This window comes from Hyperolius riggenbachi, chromosome 5 (assembly GCF_040937935.1).
Source record: "Hyperolius riggenbachi isolate aHypRig1 chromosome 5, aHypRig1.pri, whole genome shotgun sequence".
NCBI lineage: Eukaryota > Metazoa > Chordata > Amphibia > Anura > Hyperoliidae > Hyperolius > Hyperolius riggenbachi.
The window spans coordinates 191,469,444-191,494,103 of record NC_090650.1 but is presented as its reverse complement, the minus strand read 5'-3'; the positions used below and the strand labels follow the sequence as shown (position 1 = coordinate 191,494,103).

At 42.9% G+C, this 24,660-nt stretch overlaps 1 protein-coding gene across 3 annotated transcripts in view; it reads right to left on the bottom strand.

Moving 5' to 3' along the window:
- C5H7orf57 (chromosome 5 C7orf57 homolog) overlaps window positions 1-24,660 on the bottom strand; it is a 130,497-nt gene that overhangs the window by 34,889 nt on the left and 70,948 nt on the right. For all 3 annotated transcript variants that reach the window (XM_068234537.1, XM_068234538.1, XM_068234535.1), the window contains exons 4-5: window positions 16,498-16,606; window positions 12,420-12,585 (exon numbers count right to left, since the gene is read on the bottom strand). In XM_068234537.1, coding sequence (XP_068090638.1) covers window positions 12,420-12,585; window positions 16,498-16,606 — 275 coding nt within the window. The remainder of the gene's footprint in view (window positions 1-12,419; window positions 12,586-16,497; window positions 16,607-24,660) is intronic.

Here is a 24,660-nt window from a genome sequence, read left to right as displayed (position 1 = left end):
GGTGGACGCTGCTTTTGAGCAGGCGCTTGGTGAGGGGCAGTTCAGAGCTGGTGGCCTTCGAGCGAGGACGTCTTGGAGGCGCTGGCTCTGGTGCGCTTGGTTAGGCGCTTGGTTAGGCAGTTCAGAGCTGGTGGCCTTCGAGCAAGGACGTCTTGGAGGCGCTGGCTCTGGTGCGCTTGGTTAGGCGCTTGGTTAGGCAGTTCAGAGCTGGTGCCCTTCGACCGAGGAAGTCTTGGAGGTGCTGGCTCTGGCTCGCTGCTGCCATTTAGTGGTGAATTTTGATAGCGTTTTTTTGTAACAAAGCATGTAAGCCAGAGGAGAATCTTTTGTACTGCTCTAGTTGTTTGTCCTAGAGCTTATTAGTAATCATATTTTTTTCTATCCTTCTACTTTTTGTTTTTCTAGCCAAACGATCTCTTTCTCATCATTGAATGATGGAGCGCAGTAATAAAAAGCAGGCAAGATGGCCGCAGATAGGGGATTGTGTGCTGCGGCTTTAAAAAAAAAAAAAAAGGAGGGTGGGTGTTTTTCACCTGTGCTTTTTTGTTATTTTTACAGCCCTAAAAAACAAAAGGAAAAACAGAAGAAATCAAATAAATCATCTACGAGAAAGGATCATTCAACTAGTAGAGATCGACGATATGTCTCTCAAAGAACGTCCAGATCCAGATCAAGAAGGAGAAGCCGAGAGTCATCAAGAGGATTTATAGATATGATTCACCGTCTCCTGTGAGATACTATAGAAGCAGGTCTCCTTCCAGGAGAAGAGACAGATCAAGTAGATCACCATCTCATAGGAGGAGCATGATTCAACAAGAGCAAAACTATTTACCCTCAAGGGAAGAATTGTCTCCTCAAGGAACATCTAGTGACAAGCAGTGTTGGGTGTGTGATGAAGTGGCCCTGCCTATTAAGAAGCTATGCGCAAATTGTTTCAAAGAATCTTCTAAACAGAGGGAGCAGGATTCTGTGGAAGTTTTAGACCTTATCAGAAAGGCCGTCAGAGAAGAGATAGAAAAGGAAAGACAATCTTTTCCAGTTCCTATATCTCAGGAAGATGTTTCTCATGGGAGTGGAGAAGATGAAGTTGTTGGAAATTTTGATTTCGCAGTAATCCCAAAGCTAATTGAAGCAATAAAGGAAGCAATTCAATGGGAAGAAAAAGAGTAGGAATTATCTGATACAGAAAGACCTGGTAAATACTATCCCCATCTGCAAAGGACAGGTCCAACTTTTCCATTCATTGCAGAAATCAAAAAATTGATTCAAGACGAGTGGCAGTTTCCAGACAAAAAATCATCTCTCCAGAATAAGTGGGGAAAATGTATCCATTAAGACAACGAGAGGCTTCGTCTCTATTAAACACCCCTGTAGTGGACGCATCGGTGTCTGATCTAGCAAAACGTGATTTTACCAATGGACGACTCGGTAAGCTTTAAAGATCCAATGGAGAAAAGAATTGATGCGGATCTAAAGAAAATTTACATGTCAGCTGGAGGTGCATGTAGGCCTGGTATAGCCTTAACGGCATTAGCAAAGGCTATCAAAGTGTGAACAATTAATTGTTGAGAATGCAGTGTCAGCTGAGGTGGAAAAAGAAGAGATAATTGCAGCATTAGAAGATCTGAAAATTTAAGCGGATTTTGTGGCTGAGGCTGGAATTGACTGTGTGAGAGCGTCAGCGAGATCAATGGTATTTGCTGTTACGGCAAGACGTGTCCCGTGGTTAAAAACATGGGTAGCAGATTCTGCATCCAAGCAAAATTGGATCAAGATACCCTACGATGGAATGGTTCTGTTTGGGAAAAGAATGGATGAAGCAATAGCTAAAAAGGCCGGCGGAAAATCGGGTATGATTCCCCAGGATAGGAAATTTAGGTCACAAAAATTTTATCAGAAGTTTCAGCCTCAAAATAGGTTCAAAGAAGCAAAACCTTACAGACCAGGGAAACAGTTCCGAAGAAATTGGAGAAGCACACAAAGTAACCTAGCAAAAACTGTTAAAGCCTCAACCTTGACTCAACAGTCTCAGGGGAAGTCCTTTTGATGGTATGACCACCCACACAGTTCCGGTAGGGGCCCGCTTAACATCATTCAGGAAGGTGTGGGTGGAGAAAGTGAAAGATCAGTGGACCATAGATACGGTGTCACACGGTCACAAGTGGATGTTCAAGAGGAAACCAAAGAATTATTTCATAACAACTACAATGCCAAGGACGCAACAGAAAAAAGACTGTCTTTTTCAATACATGATATCGTTAGTGCTGCAGAATGCAGTAGAGAAAGTGCCACACAAAGAAAGACGCAAAAGGGGTCTAGTCCACAGTCTTCTTAGTGCAGAAAAAGTCGGGAGATTGGAGGCCAGTCATCGATCTCAGACGTCTCAATCAAAACATTCAGCTACAAAGATTCAAAATGGAGTCATTACAGTCCATAATATCATTGGTTCAACCAGGAGACTACATGTTATCCATAGACTTAAAGACGCCTACATGCATGTACCAATCCACAAGACTTACAGAAAATTTCTAAGATTCCACTTTGCAGGAATACACTTTCAGTTCAAAGCCCTACCATTTGGCCTGTCAACCTCTCCAAGGACTTTCACAAAAATTCTTCAAGCTATGATTGCCATCATAAGACAAAGAGGAGTGAAAATCTATCATTACCTCGACGATATATTGATTCTGGCTCAGTTGGAGACACAATTAATAGAACACAGAAACATGTCTATTTCAATACTGCAAGATATTGGCTGGTTAGAATTGGGAAAAAAGCCAGCTTCAGCCGACAAGACAGATGATCTTTTTTGGGGGCGTTGTTCAACAAAATCCGAAACAGAGTTGTGCTACCACAGGAAAAAGTAGTTCAGATAAGGCAGGCGGTCAGTCATCTCATAATCTCAAAGAAGTTGGATGCCAGACAGTGTCTAAGGATTTTAGGTCTTATGACATCGACAATTCCAACAGTACAGTGGGGTTGCTGGTTAATGAGATGGCTGCAGTTTCACTTCTTGATAGTCTGGGACAAGAGCAGTCTGAATCAGGTAATACTATTACCCAAGAGTGTGTTGTTCAGTCTACAATGGTGGTTACAGGAAGAGAATCTGACAAAGGGAAGAAGTTTACTTCCACAGCAGTGGATAGTTGTAACGACAGATGCCAGCTCCTGGGGCTGGGGTGCTCGTGTTCAGGGACACTCGATTCAAGGTCAGTGGTCCAGAATGGAAATTACTCTACATTTCAACATATTGGAAATGAGAGCGGTGTATCGAGTATTACTACAACTGACTTCAATGTTGAGAGGACACCCAGTTTTAATTCAGTTGGACAACAGAACAACTGTGGCATACATCAAAAAGCAAGGAGGAACACGCAGTCTGGACATGTTGTTAGAACTAAAACCTCTAATGTTGTGGGCAGAGGAGAACATTCCGGATATTTCTGCAACCTATATTCAGGGAAAGCTCAATATACGAGCAGATCGATTATCAAAAGGACTAGTAGACAATGAGTGGTCGCTATGTCAGAGTCAATACGAGAGAATAATTCGGAAATGGAGGAAGCCTCAGATAGATCTTTTTGCCTCCACATGCAACAGGAAGACCAAGAACTTTTTTTCCAGACTGGAGAACAGTCAGGCAGTTGGCACAGATGCTCTGATTCAACCTTGGTCAGCGGATATAGTCTATGCTTTTCCTCCGGTGCCTTTAATCCTCAAATTCTTGAAACGACTCAAAGAGGAGAGGGTAATAGCATTAGCAGTAATTCCATGGTGGCCAAGAAGGATCTGGTTCCCATTGCTAATGCAGCTGAACACCAGACCACCACTCAAACTCAAGCTCAGCAGGACTTTACTAACCCAGGGAGAACTTTGCCATCCCAATCCGGATCGAATGCAGTTGACAGCTTGGAGACTGAAGGGACAAGGTTTAAAAATCTAGGCTGTTCAGAGACAGTAATTCGAACATTAGTCAAGGCCAGAAAGCCGTCTACAAATAGTACTTACAGTAGATCCTGGAATAAGTTTAAAGAATTTGCAGCCATAAATGACTTCAATGCTATAAATCCTCAAGTTCATCATGTGTTGTCCTTTCTACAGGCAGGTCTAGAGCTGAATCTCAGTTACAATACCTTAAGGTCTCAAGTTTCTGCAATCTCCGCTATAACTGGAATGAAGTTGGCGAAAGATAGTACGGTACAGCAATTTCTAAAAGCAGCCCTCAAGATAAAGCCTCCAAGAAATAATTACTTTCCTAAATGAGATCTTTCAGTTGTCTTCTTGAGCTATCTAGCAGGTCCAACATTTCTACCGGAAGAAAACTGTTCAATAATGGACTTAACTTTAAAGGTCGTCTTTTTAACAGCTATTTCCTCAGCAGCTTGAGTATCGGAGCTACAGGCAATTGGATGCAAAGAACCTTTTCTTACATGGTTTGATGACAGGCTGGTTGTCTGTCCAATTCAAGGTTTCTTACCTAAAAGGGTGTCGCCATTTCATTTGAATGCAGAATGGACTTTACCCAATATGAGACAAGATTTGCAAGGTCAATCTACTCATCCGTTGTGTGTCCCATCTGCTATAAAAACCCATCTAGAGGTGACTAGTACATTCAGACAGTCTGAACAGCTGTTCATAATTCCTTCAGGGTACAGGAAGGGACAAGGAGCAACTTCCAGAACGATTGCCTCCTGGCTGAAAAACATTATACTCAAATCTTATCGGGCTGCCGGCCTTGCACTGCCAAATGATGTAACTGCACACTCCACAAGGGGAATATCTTCATCCTGGGCCTGTTTACCTGGAGTGCCAGCAGAGACTATTTGTAGATCAGCAAGCCGGTCTTCTAAAAACACGTTTGTTTATCATTATAAATTGGACTTGTCGACCCTTAATGGCACTAATTATGGGAAGGCTGTATTAAACATTGCTTATAATGGTAATAAAGAATGAAGCATAGAATTTGGATGCCCTCCCTTTTGTATTCACTGAGTAGATAGTTAATACCCATCTGTTGGACTGACATGGAGGCAACAGGAATACAGGAAGATTGATACTTACCTAACGGTAATTTTCCTTTCCTGTTGCCTCCATGGCAGTACAACAGACCCTCCCAATAAGTGCTCCTTTGGGAGGACTAGAGTTAAGAGAATATGGGGCCGCAACATGTTCAGGTTTATATAGAAAGCATTGTCATATAGGGGTTAGGGGCGGAGCTAACCCATCTGTTGTACTGCCATGGAGGCAACAGGAAAGGAAAATTACTGTTAGGTAAGTATCAATTTTACTGTATTCTCCACAAGTTTCTTTTTAGGTTTAAGGTACTTGGCATCATTATTATGGGATATTAATCTTTAGTTAAGATACAGCTACAGAGAAGTCATTGATATGATATTGAATTTGAACTACGAACTGCATTATACATGTTACCATAGGGCTACGGATCACTGCTACAGTATTTACAGCATATGCTTTCTATATCTGTAGCCTTATTTTAGCTACATTTCAGTTGTTCAAATGATTTCCATAAATAGACTGATTACAGCATACATTCTCTATTACCTGTATTATCTCTTGTTCTATTACCTGTATACTTTTAGAATAATTATCAACATTATTTTACTAATTTAAAAGCAGTACATCCATTAAGATTCGGCTACAGAAAGGTCATTAATAGACAACTAAAGCCTATATCAGGAGCCTTATTTTAGCGGCTATAATAACTACTTGAAATTATATTTTTAACTTATTTTTTGCTTCAGGTTTAACCACTTGCCGACCGCCCCCAGCCGATGGGCGGCGGCAAAGACTGGGCCCAAACGACCGCAATACGCCCATCGGTGGGGGCGGCTGCGGGAGTGGCTATGCGGCGATCGCGTCATTCGTGACGCGATCAGCCTCCGGGGACTGGCTCCGCCCACCGCTCGTAGTAACCCGCCGGCCGTTCGGAAGCGCCGGCGGGTTACTAGCACCCGGATCGCCGCATTTACATTGTATAATAGGCTTTGTAATGTATACAAAGCCTATTATATTGGCTGCCTCCTGCCCTGGTGGTCCCAGTGTCCGAGGGACCACCAGGGCAGGCTGCAACCACCCTAGTCTGCACCCAAGCACACTGATTCCCCCCCCCCTGCCCCCTGATCGCCCACAGCACCCCTCAGACCCCCCCCCTGCCCACCCCCCAGACCACTGTTTGCACCTAGTCACCCCCCTAATCACCCATCAATCACTCCCTGTCACTATCTGTCAACGCTATTTTTTTTTATCCCCCCCCCTGCCCACTGCCCCCTCCTGATCACCCCCCACCCCTCAGATTCTCCCCAGACCCCCCCCCCCCCCCGTGTACTGTATGCATCTATCCCCCCTGATCACCTGTCAATCACCTGTCAATCACCCGTCAATCACCCGTCAATCACCAGTCAATCACCCCCTGTCACTGCTACCCATCAATCAGCCCCTAACCTGCCCCTTGCGGGCAATCTGATCACCCACCCACACCAATAGATCGCCCGCAGATCCGACATCAGATCACCTCCCAAATCCATTGTTTACATCTATTCTCTCCTCTAAACACCCACTAATTACCCATCAATCACCTATCAATCACCCCCTATCACCACCTGTCACTGTTACCCATCAGATTAGACCCTAATCTACCCCTTGCGGGCACCCAATCACCCGCTCACACGCTCAGATTGCCCTCAGACCCCCCTTTATCAATTCGCCAGTGCAATATTTACATCTGTTATTCCCTGTAATAACCCACTGATCACCTGTCAATCACCTATCAATCACCCCCTGTCACTGCCACCCATCAATCACCCCCTGTCACTGCCACCCATCAATCAGCCCCTAACCTGCCCCTTGCGGGCAATCTGATCACCCACCCACACCAATAGATCGCCCGCAGATCCGACATCAGATCACCTCCCAAGTGCAGTGTTTACATCTCTTCTCTCCTCTAAACACCCACTAATTACCCATCAATCACCTATCAATCACCCCCTATCACCACCTGTCACTGTTACCCATCAGATTAGACCCTAATCTACCCCTTGTGGGCACCCAATCACCCGCCCACACACTCAGATTGCCCTCAGACCCCCCCTTATCAATTTGCCAGTGCAATATTTACATCTGTTATTCCCTGTAATAACCCACTGATCACCTGTCAATCACCTATCAATCACCCCCTGTCACTGCCACCCATCAATCACCCCCTGTCACTGCCACCCATCAATCAGCCCCTAACTTGCCCCTTGCGGGCAATCTGATCACCCACCCACACCAATAGATCGCCCGCAGATCCGACATCAGATCACCTCCCAAGTGCAGTGTTTACATCTCTTCTCTCCTCTAAACACCCACTAATTACCCATCAATCACCCCCTATCACCACCTGTCACGGTTACCCATCAGATTAGACCCTAATCTGCCCCTTGCGGGGCACCCAATCACCCGCCCACACCTCAGAACGTCCTTAGACCCCAGCCCTGATCACCTCGCTAGTGCATTGCTTGCATCTATTTCCCCCCTCTAATCACACCTTGAGACACCCATCAATCACCTCCTGTCACCCCCTAGCACACCTACCCATCAGATCAGGCCCTAATTTGCCCCGTGTGGGCTCCTGATCACTCGGCCAAACCCTCAGGTCCCCCTCAGACCCCCTTCCAATCACCTCCCCAGTGCATTGATTGCATCTATTTTCCCCTCTAACCGCCCCCTGAGACACCCATCAATCACCTCCTGTCACCCCCCTAGCACTCCTATCCATCAGATCAGGCCCAAAACATCCTGTCATCTAAGAGGCCACCCTGCTTATGACCGGTTCCACAAAATTTGCCCCCTCATAGACCACCTGTCATCAAAATTTGCAGATGCTTATACCCCTGATCAGTCATTTTGAGAAATTTGGTTTCCAGACTACTCACAGTTTTGGGCCCGTAAAATGCCAGGGCAGTATAGGAACCCCACAAGTGACCCCATTTTAGAAAGAAGACACCCCAAGGTATTCTGTTAGGTGTATGATGAGTTCATAGAAGATTTTATTTTTTGTCAAAAGTTAGCGGAAATTAGATTTTTATTGTTTTTTTCACAAAGTGTCATTTTTCACTAACTTGTGACAAAAAATAAAATCTTCTATGAACTCACCATACCCCTAACGGAATACCTTGGGGTGTCTTCTTTCTAAAATGGGGTCACTTGTGGGGTTCCTATACTGCCCTGGCATTTTAGGGGCCCTAAACCGTGAGGAGTAGTCTAGAAAACAAATGCCTCAAAATGACCTGTGAATAGGACGTTGGGCCGCTTAGCGCACCTAGGCTGCAAAAAAGTGTCACACATGTGGTATCGCCATACTCAGGAGAAGTAGTATAATGTGTTTTGTGGTGTATTTTTACACATACCCATGCTGGGTGGGAGAAATCTCTCTGTAAATGGACAATTGTGTGTAAAAAAAATCAAAAATGTGTCATTTACAGAGATATTTCTCCCACCCAGCATGGTTATATGTAAAAATACACCACAAAACACATTATACTACTTCTTCTGAGTACGGCGATACCACATGTGTGACACTTTTTTGCAGCCTAACTGTGCTAAGGGGCCCAAAGTCCAATGAGTACCTTTAGGATTTCACAGGTCATTTTGAGACATTTGGGTTCAAGACTACTCCTCACGGTTTAGGGCCCCTAAAATGCCAGGGCAGTATAGGAACCCCACAAGTGACCCCATTTTAGAAAGAAGACACCCCAAGGTATTCTGTTAGGAGTATGGTGAGTTCATAGAAGATTTTTTTTTTGTCACAAGTTAGCGGAAAATGACACTTTGTGAAAAAAAACCCAATACATATCAATTTCCGCTAACTTGTGACAAAAAATAAAATCTTCTATGAACTCATCATACACCTAACAGAATACATAGTTACATAGTTACATAGTTATTTTGGTTGAAAAAAGACATACGTCCATCGAGTTCAACCAGTATAAAGTACAACACCAGCCTGCTCCCTCACATATCCCTGTTCGCCTTCCTCTGGATCAACAGGGATATGTGAGGGAGCAGGCTGGTGTTGTACTTTATACTGGTTGAACTCGATGGACGTATGTCTTTTTTCAACCAAAATAACTATGTAACTATGTATTCTGTTAGGTGTATGATGAGTTCATAGAAGATTTTATTTTTTGTCACAAGTTAGCGGAAATTGATATGTATTGGTTTTTTTTTCACAAAGTGTCATTTTCCGCTAACTTGTGACAAAAAAAAAATCTTCTATGAACTCACCATACTCCTAACAGAATACCTTGGGGTGTCTTCTTTCTAAAATGGGGTCACTTGTGGGGTTCCTATACTGCCCTGGCATTTTAGGGGCCCTAAACCGTGAGCAGTAGTCTAGAATCCAAATGCCTCAAAATGACCTGTGAATAGGACGTTAGGCCCCTTAGCGCACCTAGGTTGCAAAAAAGTGTCACACACGTACTCAGAAGAAGTAGTATATTGTGTTTTGGGGTGTATTTTTACACATACCCATGCTGGGTGGGAGAAATATCTCTGTAAAAGGACAATTGTGTGTAAAAAAAAATCAAACAATTGTCATTTACAGAGATATTTTTCCCACCCAGCATGGGTATGTGTAAAAATACACCCCAAAACACATTATACTACTTCTCCTGAGTACGGCGGTACCACATGTGTGGCACTTTTTTGCACCCTAAGTGCGCTAAGAGGCCCAAAGTCCAATGAGTACCTTTAGGATTTCACAGGTCATTTTGCGACATTTGGTTTCAAGACTACTCCTCACGGTTTAGGGCCCCTAAAATGCCAGGGCAGTATAGGAACCCCACAAATGACCCCATTTTAGAAAGAAGACACCCCAAGGTATTCCGTTAGGAGTATGGTGAGTTCATAGAAGATTTTATTTTTTGTCACAAGTTAGCGGAAAATGACACTTTGTGAAAAAAAACAATTAAAATCAATTTCCGCTAACTTGTGACCAAAAAAAAAAAAATCTTCTATGAACTCACCATCCTCCTAACGGAATACCTTGGGGTGTCTTCTTTCTAAAATGGGGTCATTTGTGGGGTTCCTATACTGTCCTGGCATTTTAGGGGCCCTAAACCGTGAGGAGTAGTCTTGAAACCAAATGTCGCAAAATGACCTGTGAAATCCTAAAGGTACTCATTGAACTTTGGGCCCCTTAGCGCAGTTAGGGTGCAAAAAAGTGCCACACATGTGGTATCGCCGTACTCAGGAGAAGTAGTATAATGTGTTTTGGGGTGTATTTTTCCACATACCCATGCTGAGTGGGAGAAATATCTCTATAAATAGACAATTGTGTGTAAAAAAAATAAAACAATTGTCATTTACGGAGATATTTCTCCCACCCAGCATGGGTATGTGTAAAAATACACCCCAAAACACATTATACTACTTCTCCTGAGTACGGCAATACCACATGTGTGGCACTTTTTTGCAGCCTAACTGCGCTAAGGGGCCAAAAGTCCAATGAGCATCTTTAGGCTTTACAGGGGTGCTTACAATTAGGCACCCCCCAAAATGCCAGGACAGTGAACACACCCCACAAATGACCCCATTTTGGAAAGTAGACACTTCAAGGTATTCAGAGAGGAGCATAGTGAGTCCGTGGCAGATTTCATTTTTTTTTGTCGCAAGTTAGAAGAAATGGAAACTTTATTTTTTCTTTTTTTTGTCAGAAAGTGTCATTTTCCGCTAACTTGTGACAAAAAATAAAATCTTCTATATACTCACCATGCCTCTCACTGAATACTTTGGGATGTCTTCTTTCCAAAATGGGGTCATTTGGGGGGTATTTGTACTATCCTGGAATTTTAGCCCCTCATGAAACCTGACAGGTGCGCAGAAAAGTCAGAGATGCTTGAAAATGGGAAAATTCACTTTTGGCACCATAGTTTGTAAACGCTATAACTTTTACCCAATCAAATAAATATACACTGAATGTTTTTTTTTTTTTTTAAAGACATGTAGCAGAATAACTTTCGCGCTCAAATGTATAGGAAATTTTACTTTATTTGAAAAATGTCAGCACAGCAAGTTAAAAAAGTCATTTTTTTGCCAAAATTCATGTATTTTTTGATGAATATAATAAAAACTAAAACTCGCAGCAGCAATCAAATAGCAGCAAAAGAAAGCTGTATTAGTGACAAGAAAAGGAAGTAAAATTCCTTTAGGTGGTAGGTTGTATGACCGAGCAATAAACCGTGAAAGCTGCAGTGGTCTGAATGGAGAAAAAGGCTCTGGTCCTTAAGGGGCGAAAAGACTGTGGTCCTCAAGTGGTTAACATGTATTAACGGTTGTATGTGTACATTTTGCTTTTATAGGGAGCATACGCTGTAATAGCAGTGATCCTTAGCCCTATATCACTATAACTGACAGCATATCCACCCTATAGCTGCTTTTTCTGTGAGACATAAAAGCTAAAAATCCACTTATATCCGTTAATACATGTTAAACATGATATGAAAATGATGGAAACTTTGCATTTCAAGCAGTTAGCTTAGCCACTAAAATACAGCTAAAGATCTCTGCTACTTGTATCTTATCCTCCCTACAGCCGCACAAGTTAGTTTTAGCATAAAGTTATGTAGCGCCAGTGGCATAGCAATAGGGGGTGCAGAGGTAGCAACCACATCGGGGCCCTTGGGCCAAAAGGGCCCCAAAGTGTACACTCTCTTTCACAGTATTAGCTTTCTATTAGTCCTGTGCTTGTAATAATCACTTCTATAGATGCTTTGAATATTAGTAATCCTTAACACACTGTTCCCCATCCCCTTCTTGCACCTCTGGCACTGTGGTTTTCCAGCACCATATCAATTGTTATGTATAGAGTGCTTGGGGGGCCCAGTGTAAAACTTGCACCGGGGCCCATAGCTCCTTAGTTACGCTACTGTATAGCGCTAATTTCTATTGAAATGAAAGCCCTATAAGCCTTAGCCCTATATCACTATAATTGACAGTGTATCCTCCCTATAGCTACTTTTTCTGTGAGACATAAAAGCTAAAAATCCACATATATCCGTTAATACGATAAACATGATGCGAACATTATGGAAACTTTGCATTTCAAGCAGTTAGTTTAGCCACTAAAATAAAGCTAAAGATCTCTGCTACTTGTATCTTATCCTCCCCACTGCCACACAAAGGTTGTTTTAGCATGAAGTTATATAGCGCTGATTTCAATTGAAATGAAAGCACTAATAGCCGCACATGAAGTGAATTAATAACCGTGAATTGATGCAGTGGAGGGAAATGCGCCAAAGGAAATGAGGAAAAAAACTGGCTATGTGAGGTCTCGTTGAAATTTAAGTTGACCTTTTAACTTACGGTTATACAGTATCTTAAATGTATGCGTTTATCCTTTACTTTCTAGAATAAAGCACCTTTTTGTCATCATGAGTCTCTTCTTCATTTCCCTCACCGTCGCGCTGCCATGATGTTTTCTGGTCAAAATCAAATGGGCCTCTCTTTACTTCATATTTATGCTCACTGTCGTCCTTGCTAAATTCTTCATGGATCATGTAGTCTGGCACATTTCTCAGTGGTGCACTGTCGAGAAAAAAGTCAGAAGAAGACAAAAGTTATATTGTTTCATGAATGTAATAATGCATGTTTCCCCATTGACTATAGCTTATTAGCAGGTCTCAATCAGTAACATTTCAGCCAACACACAGGGTGTCTATCACATCTTAATGTTTAACCACTTCACCACTGAGGGGTTTTACCCCCTGACCACCAGAGCAATTTTCACCTTTCAGCGCTCCATCCATTCATTCGTCTATAACTTTATCATAACTTATCACAATTAAATGAACTATATCTTGTTTTTTCCGCCACCAATTAGGCTTTCTTTAGGTGGGACATTATGCCAAGAATTATTTTATTCTAAATGTGTTTTAATGGGAAAATAGGAAAAATGTGGGAAAAAAATTAATTATTTTTCAGTTTCCGGCCATTATAAATTTTAAATAATGTATGCTACTGTAATTAAAACCCATGAAATTTATGTGCCCTTTTGTCCCGGTTATAAAACCGTTTAAATTATGTCCCTATCACAATGTTTGGCGCCAATATTTTATTTGGAAATAAAGGTGCATTTTTTTCAGTTATGTGTCCATCCCTAATTACAAGCCCATAGTTTATAAAGTAACAGTGTTATACCCTCTTGACGTAAATATTTAAAAAGTTCAGTCCCTAAGGTAACTATTTATGTATTTTTTTTAATTGTAAATTTTTTTATTTTTTTTTTTAATTACAAAAAAAAAAAAAATGGGGAGTGTGGGAGGTAATGAGTTAATTTTTAGTGTAAAACTAATTTATTTCTATGTAAAAAATGCTAAGGGTGTAGTTTTACTGTTTGGCCAGAAGATGGCAACAGTAACTTTTTGTTTATTGCGACCTGCGAGCGTCCTTCCGGAAGCTCGCAGGAAGTACAAGGAGGCTGTGAGTGTTTGTTTTTTCTCACAATGATCGCGCTGCCCATAGGAGAGCAGCGGATCATTGTGGGACTTAGATCAACGAACGGGAATGGATTTTCCCGTTCATTGATCTCCAGGCGAGCGGGCGGCGGCGTGTTTACTAGCGGCGGGCGGCGTGTTTACGAGCGGGAGCGCGGGCAGCGTCGGGAACGCGGAAAGTACGGATTTCTCCGTCCCTGGGGGTTAAAGGATGGAAAAAGGGACGGAGAAATCCGTACGGGCGGGGGTAAAGTGGTTAATTTATCAGCAGGGCATTCTGATTACAGGTCAGAGCATACTCTCTGATCGCCACACAACAGCGACCTTGCCATGTAGTACCTGCTGCTTTTTATGTCTATGCATTGTGGTAAAACCTTAGGGCTAGTTCACAGTGCTCAGTTGTGTTGCTTAATAATTCTGCATGTCAAATCACTGCCCATACAATTCTATGGGCCTGTTCACAGTACAGCTTTGTAAAAGATCTAGTTACTGTAACTCCCTGCCTGCAGGCTTTTAATTAAAGTCTATGTCCAGTCTCCATTACAGTTCATACTCATTATAACGCATGCATTATGTAACTGACCACTGTGAATCCAGCCCTAGGGCTATTTCACAGAGCTCCGTTGCATTGCAGAATATTTCTGCATGTCAACTTACTGTCCATAGCATTCAATGGGGTTGTTCCCAGTACTACGTTGTAACATTATTCTAAGTATCTGCATGCAGGCTTTGTATTAAGGTCTATGTACAGTCTCCATTGAAGTTCACACACATTATAATGTGCATGGTATGCAACTGACCACTGTCCACGCAGATAAAACGCAACACAAAGAAGCAATCAATGTGGCTGCGGTGGCAACTAGCAGTCATGGTTTGTTTTGTTTACAGTGAAATGATCACTGTTGTTCGTTACAACAGCAGTCATTCATACATTACACACTTTGATTAGCTTTGGGAACATATGTTCCAATTCACCAATCTTTGCACTACTGCATGACATTGCGCCGATTGTAAACAGGAAGAGATGAGTATCTACATCCCTGGGAGCTCAAGTACAGTTTTTAGCAATGTAAATACTCAATCCCTTGGTAGGTGAACAGGTTAAAATATGTCTTGAAATTGTCCTAAATATGGAGAATGGTCTATAACAGTGCTAATGTAATGGACTGATCCTTTAAGTCAAGGTGCTGGTTAGAAAACCCCTGTACACAATAACTGGCATGAGCACTGACTTTTGTGTGATTTTCTTCGTGGTTGCAGGAAATTCTCCTGTACTTTGACCTTTCTGCCCTTCTTCCCCTTCCCTCCATCAGCAGCAGAGGTTTGTGACTACAGTAACATGGCCAGTAACTCTAAGACAGTAGAAGGGGCGTAACAACCACCACGGCCACACAGGGCCTAGGCCGCCCATCCTAGTTTATCAGTGTCAGCGTGCTGACACTTCAACTGTTTAGATAGGGTTGTACCTGATGCAGAGGGGGATCTTACCCCCTGGGCTGACTTCTTTCTTGACTGCTGCTTTGCTCCATTCCCCCTTATTTCTAAATGTCTGTGCTCCAGCTCCTCCCCCTGCATTTGCCCCTCCTCCCTCCGCACGACTGTCTGTTAAACTCAATATCCAGACCTGCCCCCATAACTCTGTGCAGAACTGCCCATCACTGGCACATATGTGCAGACTTCCTCCCCTGCCTCTGCTGCAGCATGTGCTGGGAGTGCTTGAAGCTAGGGGAGAGGATTGAAGTTGCAGGTTAAGCTCTTCCCAATGGATGTGAGAGAGGAGTAGAGCAAGAGATCTGAGAGGTAGGCTAACTCTCATTCGCTCTCTATCTCACTTCCGTACCCTCAATTAACCCTTGTTGTCCTCCTCTGCAGGCCTCATTCTCTTTCCTCCAGAACCCGATAACCCCCTGTTCTCTAACCTTCTACACCCTATGTAACCCTCATTCTCTCCTCTCCAGACCCCAGTAACCCCCTTCTCTAACCCCCTATGCCCTCAGCATTTCCCCTCAAGACTCCAATAATTCCATGCATTCCTAGTAATTCCCTTTCTATACCCAACCTGAACCTTCAGTCTCTCCCCTTCAGACCTAAATAACCCCTGCTCTCTAGCCCCCTACATCCTCAGTAGCCCTCAGTCTCCCCAAACCCCAGTAGGAACTACCGTCACTCACAATTGCGTCCATGGTGGATGGGGTGGTAGACGGGGGCTTGGACGTCTCCTTTCTCTCCTCCACCAGGGCCCTGTCCAGTCGCCTTCTACAGATGAGTGCAGCAGTAGTCTTGGGGCTTACCTCTTTTAGTGTCGGGTCCCTGATGCACTCCAGCTGCAGACACTAGGTCTCCTCTACTTCCATCTCCTCTACCTTCATTTTGGTCTTCTGCATGTCACATGCAGGGAAACTTGGACCACTAGGAAGGAAGAGAAGACCTATTGGCTGCAGATCAAGTGTGGAAGAGCTAAGTCCCAGACCTCATGTGGAATGCTGGAAGAGGTAAACCCAAGCACTAGTGGGTCTGTGAAACCTCTACTAGCTCTATGGGTCTGTGAAACCAAGGTGACAGTCAGGAAAGCACAGGCTGAGGGACCAGGTAGAGCAGGGAAGATAGCGGTCCGGTGATCAGATGATTGATTGTTATGGGGGGCTGTGAAAGTTTTCTGGAGGGTTCTGTGTGAGAGTAGGGGTAGATTTAGTCATAGGAAATTATCAGAATTCAGTAGTAGAATATCTCTAATTTTTATAATATTCTACTAGTGGCAATGCCCTGCTCCATTTTTCCCAAACACCTTTTTTCATGCATGCCTCCCTTATACCATAACAAGTGTAACTAGTCAACTTTTGCTTTGTAATAAAATACCAGGTTAGCACAGTAGATATGCTTTTTGGCTCCCTTTGGTGCCTTGGTGGTTTTGGTTCACCTTGAACTTACTTATTCTACACACAAAAAGACATCAGTGAAGATTTCACAGAGCAGTGAATGATATGGCTTGAATAAGATCACTTACACAGCGGGTTCAGGTGGTGGAGATGAAGACCCATAAGTGTACCAGTCAGGGGGTGCATAGGATGCGGGTGTTGTCTTTTTTGATGCAGGTGTTTCATGTTTCAGTAAGTCTTGAAAAGAAAACAGAAATCATTCATTATATTTAAGGGGCACAAAGTTAACTTTAAATTAGCATTGATTTAACGAAACATTTTGTACTTTAGTTTCATGTTGTTTGCACAAATATAAAAGGATAAATGTTAACCATTAAATTATACAGCAACACATATCTGAGAAAGCAGTAAACTACCTTAAGCATAATTTAATTCCCCAATTGTTTTTAAATATTTTTTTAAAGCAACCCTGAACTCAGCTGATTTAAAAAAAAAAGGGGGGGGGGGGGGTATGGGGTGTGAGGCACATTAGCTGCAGTCTGTTGTATGCCTCGGTCCCACCAGGAAAGTCTGTATCCGTTCTTCGCAAATTGAAATTGCAGATCCCCGAGGAACTGCAACTCCACACAGTTTCCCAATGGCTGGCAATGAGGTGTTACACCAGTGGGTTTTCATATCTGCTCAAACACAAATACACTGCTGTATTTTTGTGATTAAACATGTGTGGTTCAACAACAAAGGGTTCCATTTCTTTACTGCCATTTTAGCAGGGATGTGGTCGGTACAAAAATCTTCCGACTCCAACTCCGGCTCCGAAGTTTACGAAACCACCGACTCCAACTCCAACTCCGACTCACCCAAAATGGCTCTGACTCCTCGACTCCGACTCCTTAGTCTAATACTTGCCAGGGTTGTTGAGCATGATCACATGGGGTAGATGGTAGTTCAAAGATCACCCAAAAACATTCTGCATGGGGAGATGTCACGGCTCACAGTTTGAATATTTTAACAAAGTTTCTGTACAGAGAGGTAATTGGGGAAACCAGCACCGCACATTTGAAGAATAAAGGTCAGGTCTCATTTAACAATTTGGATGTAACTGGATGTTTCTGTTGTAACCATTATGATGTTTGAAAACGTAAAGTGGTAGTGTACTTATAAGCAAATGTGCTTAAAATAACAAAAAATGAGGTCCTGATGAATAAAGCAGTATTTTTTCCTGGTACTTTAACATACTTTTCTTCTGCTTCTGTAGACATTGCAGAAATGACTTTTTAAATGGAGTTAAAGTGGACCTGAACGCTTGCACAGAACAGAAGGAAAACAGAGCTCCCTGTATGTACTTAAAGAGTTTGTCTGTTTAATTTCCCCTCATTTGTGTCTAATCACATTGTAATGCCTGGCAGATCTCCTGCTTTCTTTCAGCATCTATACCCCAATCTAGTGCCGTAGCTCTGAGCTCGGCCCACGTCTTCACTTGCGCCCGCAGCACTGAGCCTCTGCTGTCCACCACACTGAGTAACAAAGACAGACAATAGACAGACAAGTGGGATGCTTGGCAGCTAACAAGACACAATGGTTGCTCAGTGCGACTGCAGCACTGAGCATCTAATGTCCACCACACTGAGTAACAAGGACAGACAACAGACAGACAGACGAAATGCTTGCCAATCTAATCTCTGCTCCAGCGATAGTAAACATCCACTCTGACACAGATAAGACAAACAAGTAGGAGCGTAACTAATAGCAACCACTGCTATAGTCATATCCACAGGAACAGGACGAGCAAGAATCCCACCAGTCACCAACGGGGTGAAGGCAGTCTCCAAACTGTCAGAATAGAAAAAGACTTCACTGTACCCCCATGGGTGCAGTGAACGTCCAAGCAGGAAAGGCAAGGTAATGCAATACAATTTTCAAACTTTACACAAGGAACCCAGCAATCAACTATGGCTAAGCTGAACGCTATTACAGGCGAGGTGTAAGAGGGGAAGCAGGCTTTTCTATGTACATCAGCCAATGAGAGCAGATATGCAAATTCCCACACAGCTGAATGGTAATCATGCAATCCTTTGTTAGGCTGATTGAAGGCTGCAAGCTAGTATGCAAAAAGGTGAAGCGCTCAACAGCACTGCCACGTTGTAATTTGACAGAAAAGTTCTCCTCAAACGGCAGATATTAGCAAAATGACAGGTAATGTATCGCAGCACTAATTTCATAATCCATACATACCACAGTATTAAAAAACCATGATTACACAGCATTAATAAAGGCAAACAGTAGAAAAAGTCCACCTGTAATAGGAATTCAGTAATTAGATATACCAACCATTAGCTTCCACCCAGATGAATAATCTGATTATGTTGATATTCCCTATACTAAGTCCAAAAAGAAGTTCCACAGCTCAAATAAAGTCCACAGTATTTCTGCTTGACTCTTAATTCCACTTGTTACACCGATCAGTATAAATAGGCTGAAGTACTCTTACCAGCAGATATGGCTGACTGTATTACAGACCAACAGACAGGGCATGCATGTATTTGTAGTTCCTTGAACTGGACTCCCCTTCTTCCTATTGCACTGGCTGATCCTGTGTTGACCAGCTATACTCGCTTTCTATTCAGATGGTTCCTCAGAATGTATCCGGACCTTCTTTTCATGATACTGATGTGCAGATCCTCTTCCAGCTTTACAGTCCGGATCTCTCCATTTCCTTTGGGGCTATCATCACCCACAGAGAAGACAGAGCAAGGTTCCTTTTTAGGTATTCTACTGGGAGGAAGCGGAATGGTCCTTTTCTCAGCCAGACGACCCCGATTCTGCACGTAATCACCAGGTGTAAATAAGGGCTGTCAGCTGTGTCTGAAACGACTGTGCCGTTTCAGACACAGCTGACAGCCCTGATTTACACCTGGTGATTACGTGCAGAATAATAATACAGTCAGCCATATCTGCTGGTAAGAGTACTTCAGCCTATTTATAGTGGTGTAACAAGTGGAATTAAGAGTCAAGCAGAAATACTGTGGACTTTATTTGAGCTGTGGAACTTCTTTTTGGACTTAGTATAGGGAATATCAACATAATCAGATTATGCATCTGGGTGGAAGCTAATGGTTGATATATCTAATTACTGAATTCCTATTACAGTTGGACTTTTTCTACTGTTTGCCTTTATTAATGCTGTGTAGTCATGGTTTTTTAATACTGTGGTATGTATGGATTATGAAATTAGTGCTGCGATACATTACCTGTCATTTTGCTAATATCTGCTGTTTGAGGAGAACTTTTCTGTCAAATTACAACATGGCAGTGCTGTTGAGCGCTTCACCTTTTTGCATACTATTTTGTTAGGGGGTGACACCCCCCATGGTGTAGCGATCCAGCACTTCACATAACAAATCATTGAGCTAATTCTGTAGGTTATATAAACCTTTGCTGTAGCTGCATTAGTGAGGAGGTGCAGGTTGGAGGAGCGCACAGGCCACTCATTTCAATCTAGAAGGCTGCAAGCTGCCTGTGAATGGAAAGAACTCTCATTACAAATGCATGTCAGATTATGCAACCAGATGCATGTAAGAAATCTACAGCTGTCTGGCTGCAGTACAACTGCAGCAAGCCATAGGTGGATTCATGACAACATCCTGAGCTACTCTGAACTGCAGAGTGATTGCCGATGGCAATGAGACTCATTGCGAATGCAATCAAAACTAAGCAACCAAATGCAGCAGAGAAATCAAAACTGCTTGGTTGCAGCTCCACTGCAACCGACAGGAGGGATCCTTATACACATGTTGTAATTTGATCTCTCCCGTGTCAAATGACAGCCATGGCAGAGATGGCAGATAAGCTCATTTGAAAAACAGGCTGTTAACAATATGTCTGCTTCCATGAATCGGGAAGTAGAAACGGTGCAGTTTTATTTTAGGATTTATATCAGCTGCAACAAAGTAATATTTTTTTTGTTTAAAGGCTATTATGTTGTTGTGTGTCTTTTAGAGCAGAGAGGACATTCTGAGTTCAGGTCCAGTTTAACAGATGTTCTCAGCAGTTGTGTGAAGAGATAATTATTAATCCGATTAACCTTTTAAGCTAGGCACACACGCTTGATTACTGTCGTCTGCAGGGATTGGGACTTGATCCCTTGGGTGACAGAAGGGCTGAACAGAATAGAGGCTAGCAATGGATCTGTTGCTATGGAGTGGGGAGGAGGGGCACACTACAAAGAGTCGTTTACCTAGTGTACCTGGCTTCAGAGGCAGTGGGAAAAGTGTGACATAAGGTGCGTACACACGCACTACTGTAAAGAACAACGGGTCCGTCAGACCCTTCGGCTGGGCGGGCGTTCTGCCGACAGTAGTGCGTGTGTACAGTCTGTCAGGCAGACTGATAAGGCTGTTTCTGAACGATCCACTGAGTGGACAGACTGTACACACGCACTACTGTCGGCAGAACGCCCACCCAGCGGGAGGGTCTGACGGACCCGTCATTCATTACAGTAGTGCGAGTGTACGCACCTATAGATTCATTAGGGAGGAACTAGCACAGGCTGTACCTTGTATAACCACAAAGTAACAAACTGTACACAGTAGAATCTTGTTATAGTAAACTGATATAGTAAACCTCTGGAAATCTGAATACAGTAAACTCAATCCTCAGGTCCCAGAAAATGCATCTGTAGAAATATACAATGTAAGACCAATTCTGATATAGTAAACTTCTTATATAATAAATCACATTTCCTGGTCCCTTTGAGTTTTCTATAAAGAGATTCTACTGTACTATACAGACTGGGATTCACATGCTTGTCGCTAGAAAAAGTATAAAATAAATAATCACTTCACTACAGTGCACAGCAGCAAGCACACTGCAGCTTACCAAACCATAACAGACCAAAATCATAAGGTCTTAAACAGTATCATATATTAATAGTCCAATCCACATCTTCAGCTTTCCATACAGATGCTCCAGGCTGTATGGACTTAGCAGGATCCCAATTGGCACAGTAATAAAAGATAAGTAATAAAGATAAGTACAGACTGTCTCCAAATATTCCATTTCAATATTGCATACATATATAAAATTTACAAGGGTCCAATGCTTTAGAACCCAGTATACACAAAAGCACTCTCACAAATAACATTAAAAGCTGCTTACTCTCCAGCCAGGAAGACGGTTTCAACAGTATTTGTGAGATATATTATGCTGTGTTAAGACCTTATGATTCAGGTCTGCTACTGTTTGGAAAGCTGCAGAGTGACTTGATGGAGGGTACTGGAGTGAAATCATGTATTGTCTCACATTTACTGCCGATCTCTCTTTTTTATGCTAATTGACCAACTGGGTGAAGGACAAATTGTTGTTTTCTGGCTACAATCCTTTTAATATCTATGCACTGATTTTTACTGTGTTATTTATAAAATGCAAGCTAATTGCATTATTGATGAGGACCTCATTTTAGTTAGTGTAAAGCACAGCTGGTTATAACTACACTATCACTTTGATTAGTGTTGACAATAGCATATTCACAACCCCAGACAATCACTCACCACTCAGAAAAGAATTTTCTACAAATCAATAAATCTTGTCTGTGTCTGTTCAGGACTTTCCTGTGAAATCACATGCCATAGTTGGAATTCTGGATGTCTTGTGAATTCAGGTTTATTCTTTACAAACCTTTTGATAATTTGTCATCCATTAGGTTTTCTTGGCAAGAAATCAAGAAACAGCCTGCCAGGCCGTTCTGCTAGACCAGTGTTTCTCAACATTTTATTGGTATGTTCCACTTTTAAAAGCTTGTGCTCACCAAGGTCCCCCTGGTATATTAAAGATTATCTCATATACCCCTTGCCGTAGATATATTTAATAAGTAGTACATTGTAATTGTTTCTTAACCATTTCCATGCATTTAGTTAGCTAAAATATTAATTTGGTGTTGTTGGGAGAAACTAATAATGGCGCTATTAAAAAAGGCACCCTATTCACATCAATGCAAATCTTTTCTCTATTGGCGCCAAATGTATAAAAAGGGCTCCACCTAAATATACAGCAAAACAGCTATATTACTTGATATCTTCACATTTCTTTTCCATACCAACTTTATTGATTACAATAATCCATTATCTAACAAATAATCATTTCTAAAACTGTTTAATTGTTTTTAAAACTGTTCCCTACGGTTTCTCAGAAAAAAATTATTTACATTTCAACTTTTTGCACCACAACAAGCAGCTTCTGCGATTCTCACCTAAGTTACAAATTATTGCTTTTCAAAAAACTCATTTAAACTCACACATATATATGAACAGTTTATTTTTATGTTCTGACTCCTCAATTATCATTTTTTTCATTCTATCTTACATAAAACCCCAAACGATCAGATAATAATTAATATTACACAAACAAAATGGGGAATTAAGGCTAGGCGCCCTCCAGGGCGGGTTAAGGTTAGGTACCACGAGGGGCGTGTTAAGGTTAGGAATCAACAGGGCAGATAAAGGTTGGGCACCACCAGGGAGGGGTTAAGCTTAGGCACCACCGGGGAAGGGGGAAAGGTTAAGGTTAGGTATCACCAGTAGGTTAAGGTTAGGCACCACCGGGGAGGGGTTAAGGTTAGGCACCACCGAGGAAGGGGGAAAGGTTAAGGTTAGACACCACCAGTAGATTAAGGTTAGGCACCACTGGGGAAGGGTTAAGGGTAGGCACCACCGTGGAAGGGGGAAAGGTTAAGGTTAAACACCACCAGTAGGTTAAGGTTAGGCACCACCAGGGAAGGGTTAAGGTTAGGCACCACCAGGGAAGGGGGAAAGGTTAAGGTTAGGCACCACCAGTAGATTAAGGTTAGGCACCACCAGGGAGGGGTTAAGGTTAGGCACCACCGGGGAAGGGGGAAAGGTTAAAGGGGTTCTCTTGCCTTTATAAAAAAAGCAAAAGCTGACACTTACCTTGGGCTTCTATCGGCCCCCTGCAGTTGTCATGTCCCGTGCCGTCCTCCTCCTCCTCCTTTCCCTGCCGCCGGCACCGGTCTAATTATTCGTTTGACTAAACGAATAGAACTGCGGCTGCGACTACGTACTGCACCTGCGCAGTAAGCTCCCGAAGATGCGCGGGACCAAGCACGGCCGCGCAGCTGCAGTTCTATTCAACTAGTTAGATGAATAATTAGACCGGTGCCGGCAGCGAGGAACGAAAGATCGGAGGAAGACGGCGCAGGACTTGACAGCTGCAGGGGGCCGATACAAGCCCCAGGTAAGTGTCAGTTTTTGTTTTTTTATATAGGCAAGAGAACCCCTTTAAGGTCAGGCACCACCAAGGGGGAAGTTAAGGTTAGGTGCTACAAGGGGGGAGTTAAAGTTAAGCACCACCAGGGGGGTTAAGGTTAGGCACCACAAGGGGAGGTTTCTGTGTGACAGTAAAGAGAGGTTAGGTCATAGTAAAATATTGGTAAATATAACAGGTATTTTACTATGCAAATGAAGTAGTACAATATCGGTAAATTAACCAAGATTGTATCACTTTTCCTGGTGCCTATTTTACTAGATGTAGATAATTTGATTTTTCTGCAAGAAATCGATGCAGCAAACGATTCCTGATTAGAAGTTTTTTTGGCAAAATTGACTCAATCGAAGGCACGTGATGTAATATTTTGTTCAAATGGTAGCGGGTCAGGACTCGATAACCATTGCAGCAGTGGAGATTACACTTACCTGTTCTATCCACTGCTAGGCTCTGCTTTCCTGTCTCTTCTCTCCTGAGTGCTTGTGTCACGTCACAAATGCTACAGGCCTCAAGTGGTCAGGTAAAGTACATGCCATGGTGCCTGTAGTGCTTGGCCTCTATTGTTTATCATGTGACACAAGCCCTTCAGGAGAGAAGAGACAGGAAGCAGAGCCTGTCCATGACTCGAAGACACGAGGCAGACAGCACAGGTGTGTGTGTGTGTGTGTGTGGGGGGGGGGGGGGGCTAAGAGACCTTGGAACCTGGCATGCAGTGCATACAGATTTTTAATAGAGTTCAAGCTGAAATCTATTGAAAGTCTGTGTGTAGTGTGCGGATAGATTTGATCAGATAAATCCGTCTCTGATCAGATAATGATCTGAGAGGGATCTATCTGTTGGGCCACATTGACGAGTATATGGCCAGCTTAACCTCCTTGGCGCTAACCCCATGTGTGACACAGGGTAAGCCGTCGGAGGGTGCCGCTCAGGCCCTGCTGGGCCGATTTACATAATTTTTTCTTTGCTACACGCAGCTAGCACTTTGCTAGCTGCGTGTGCATAACGATCGCCGCCGA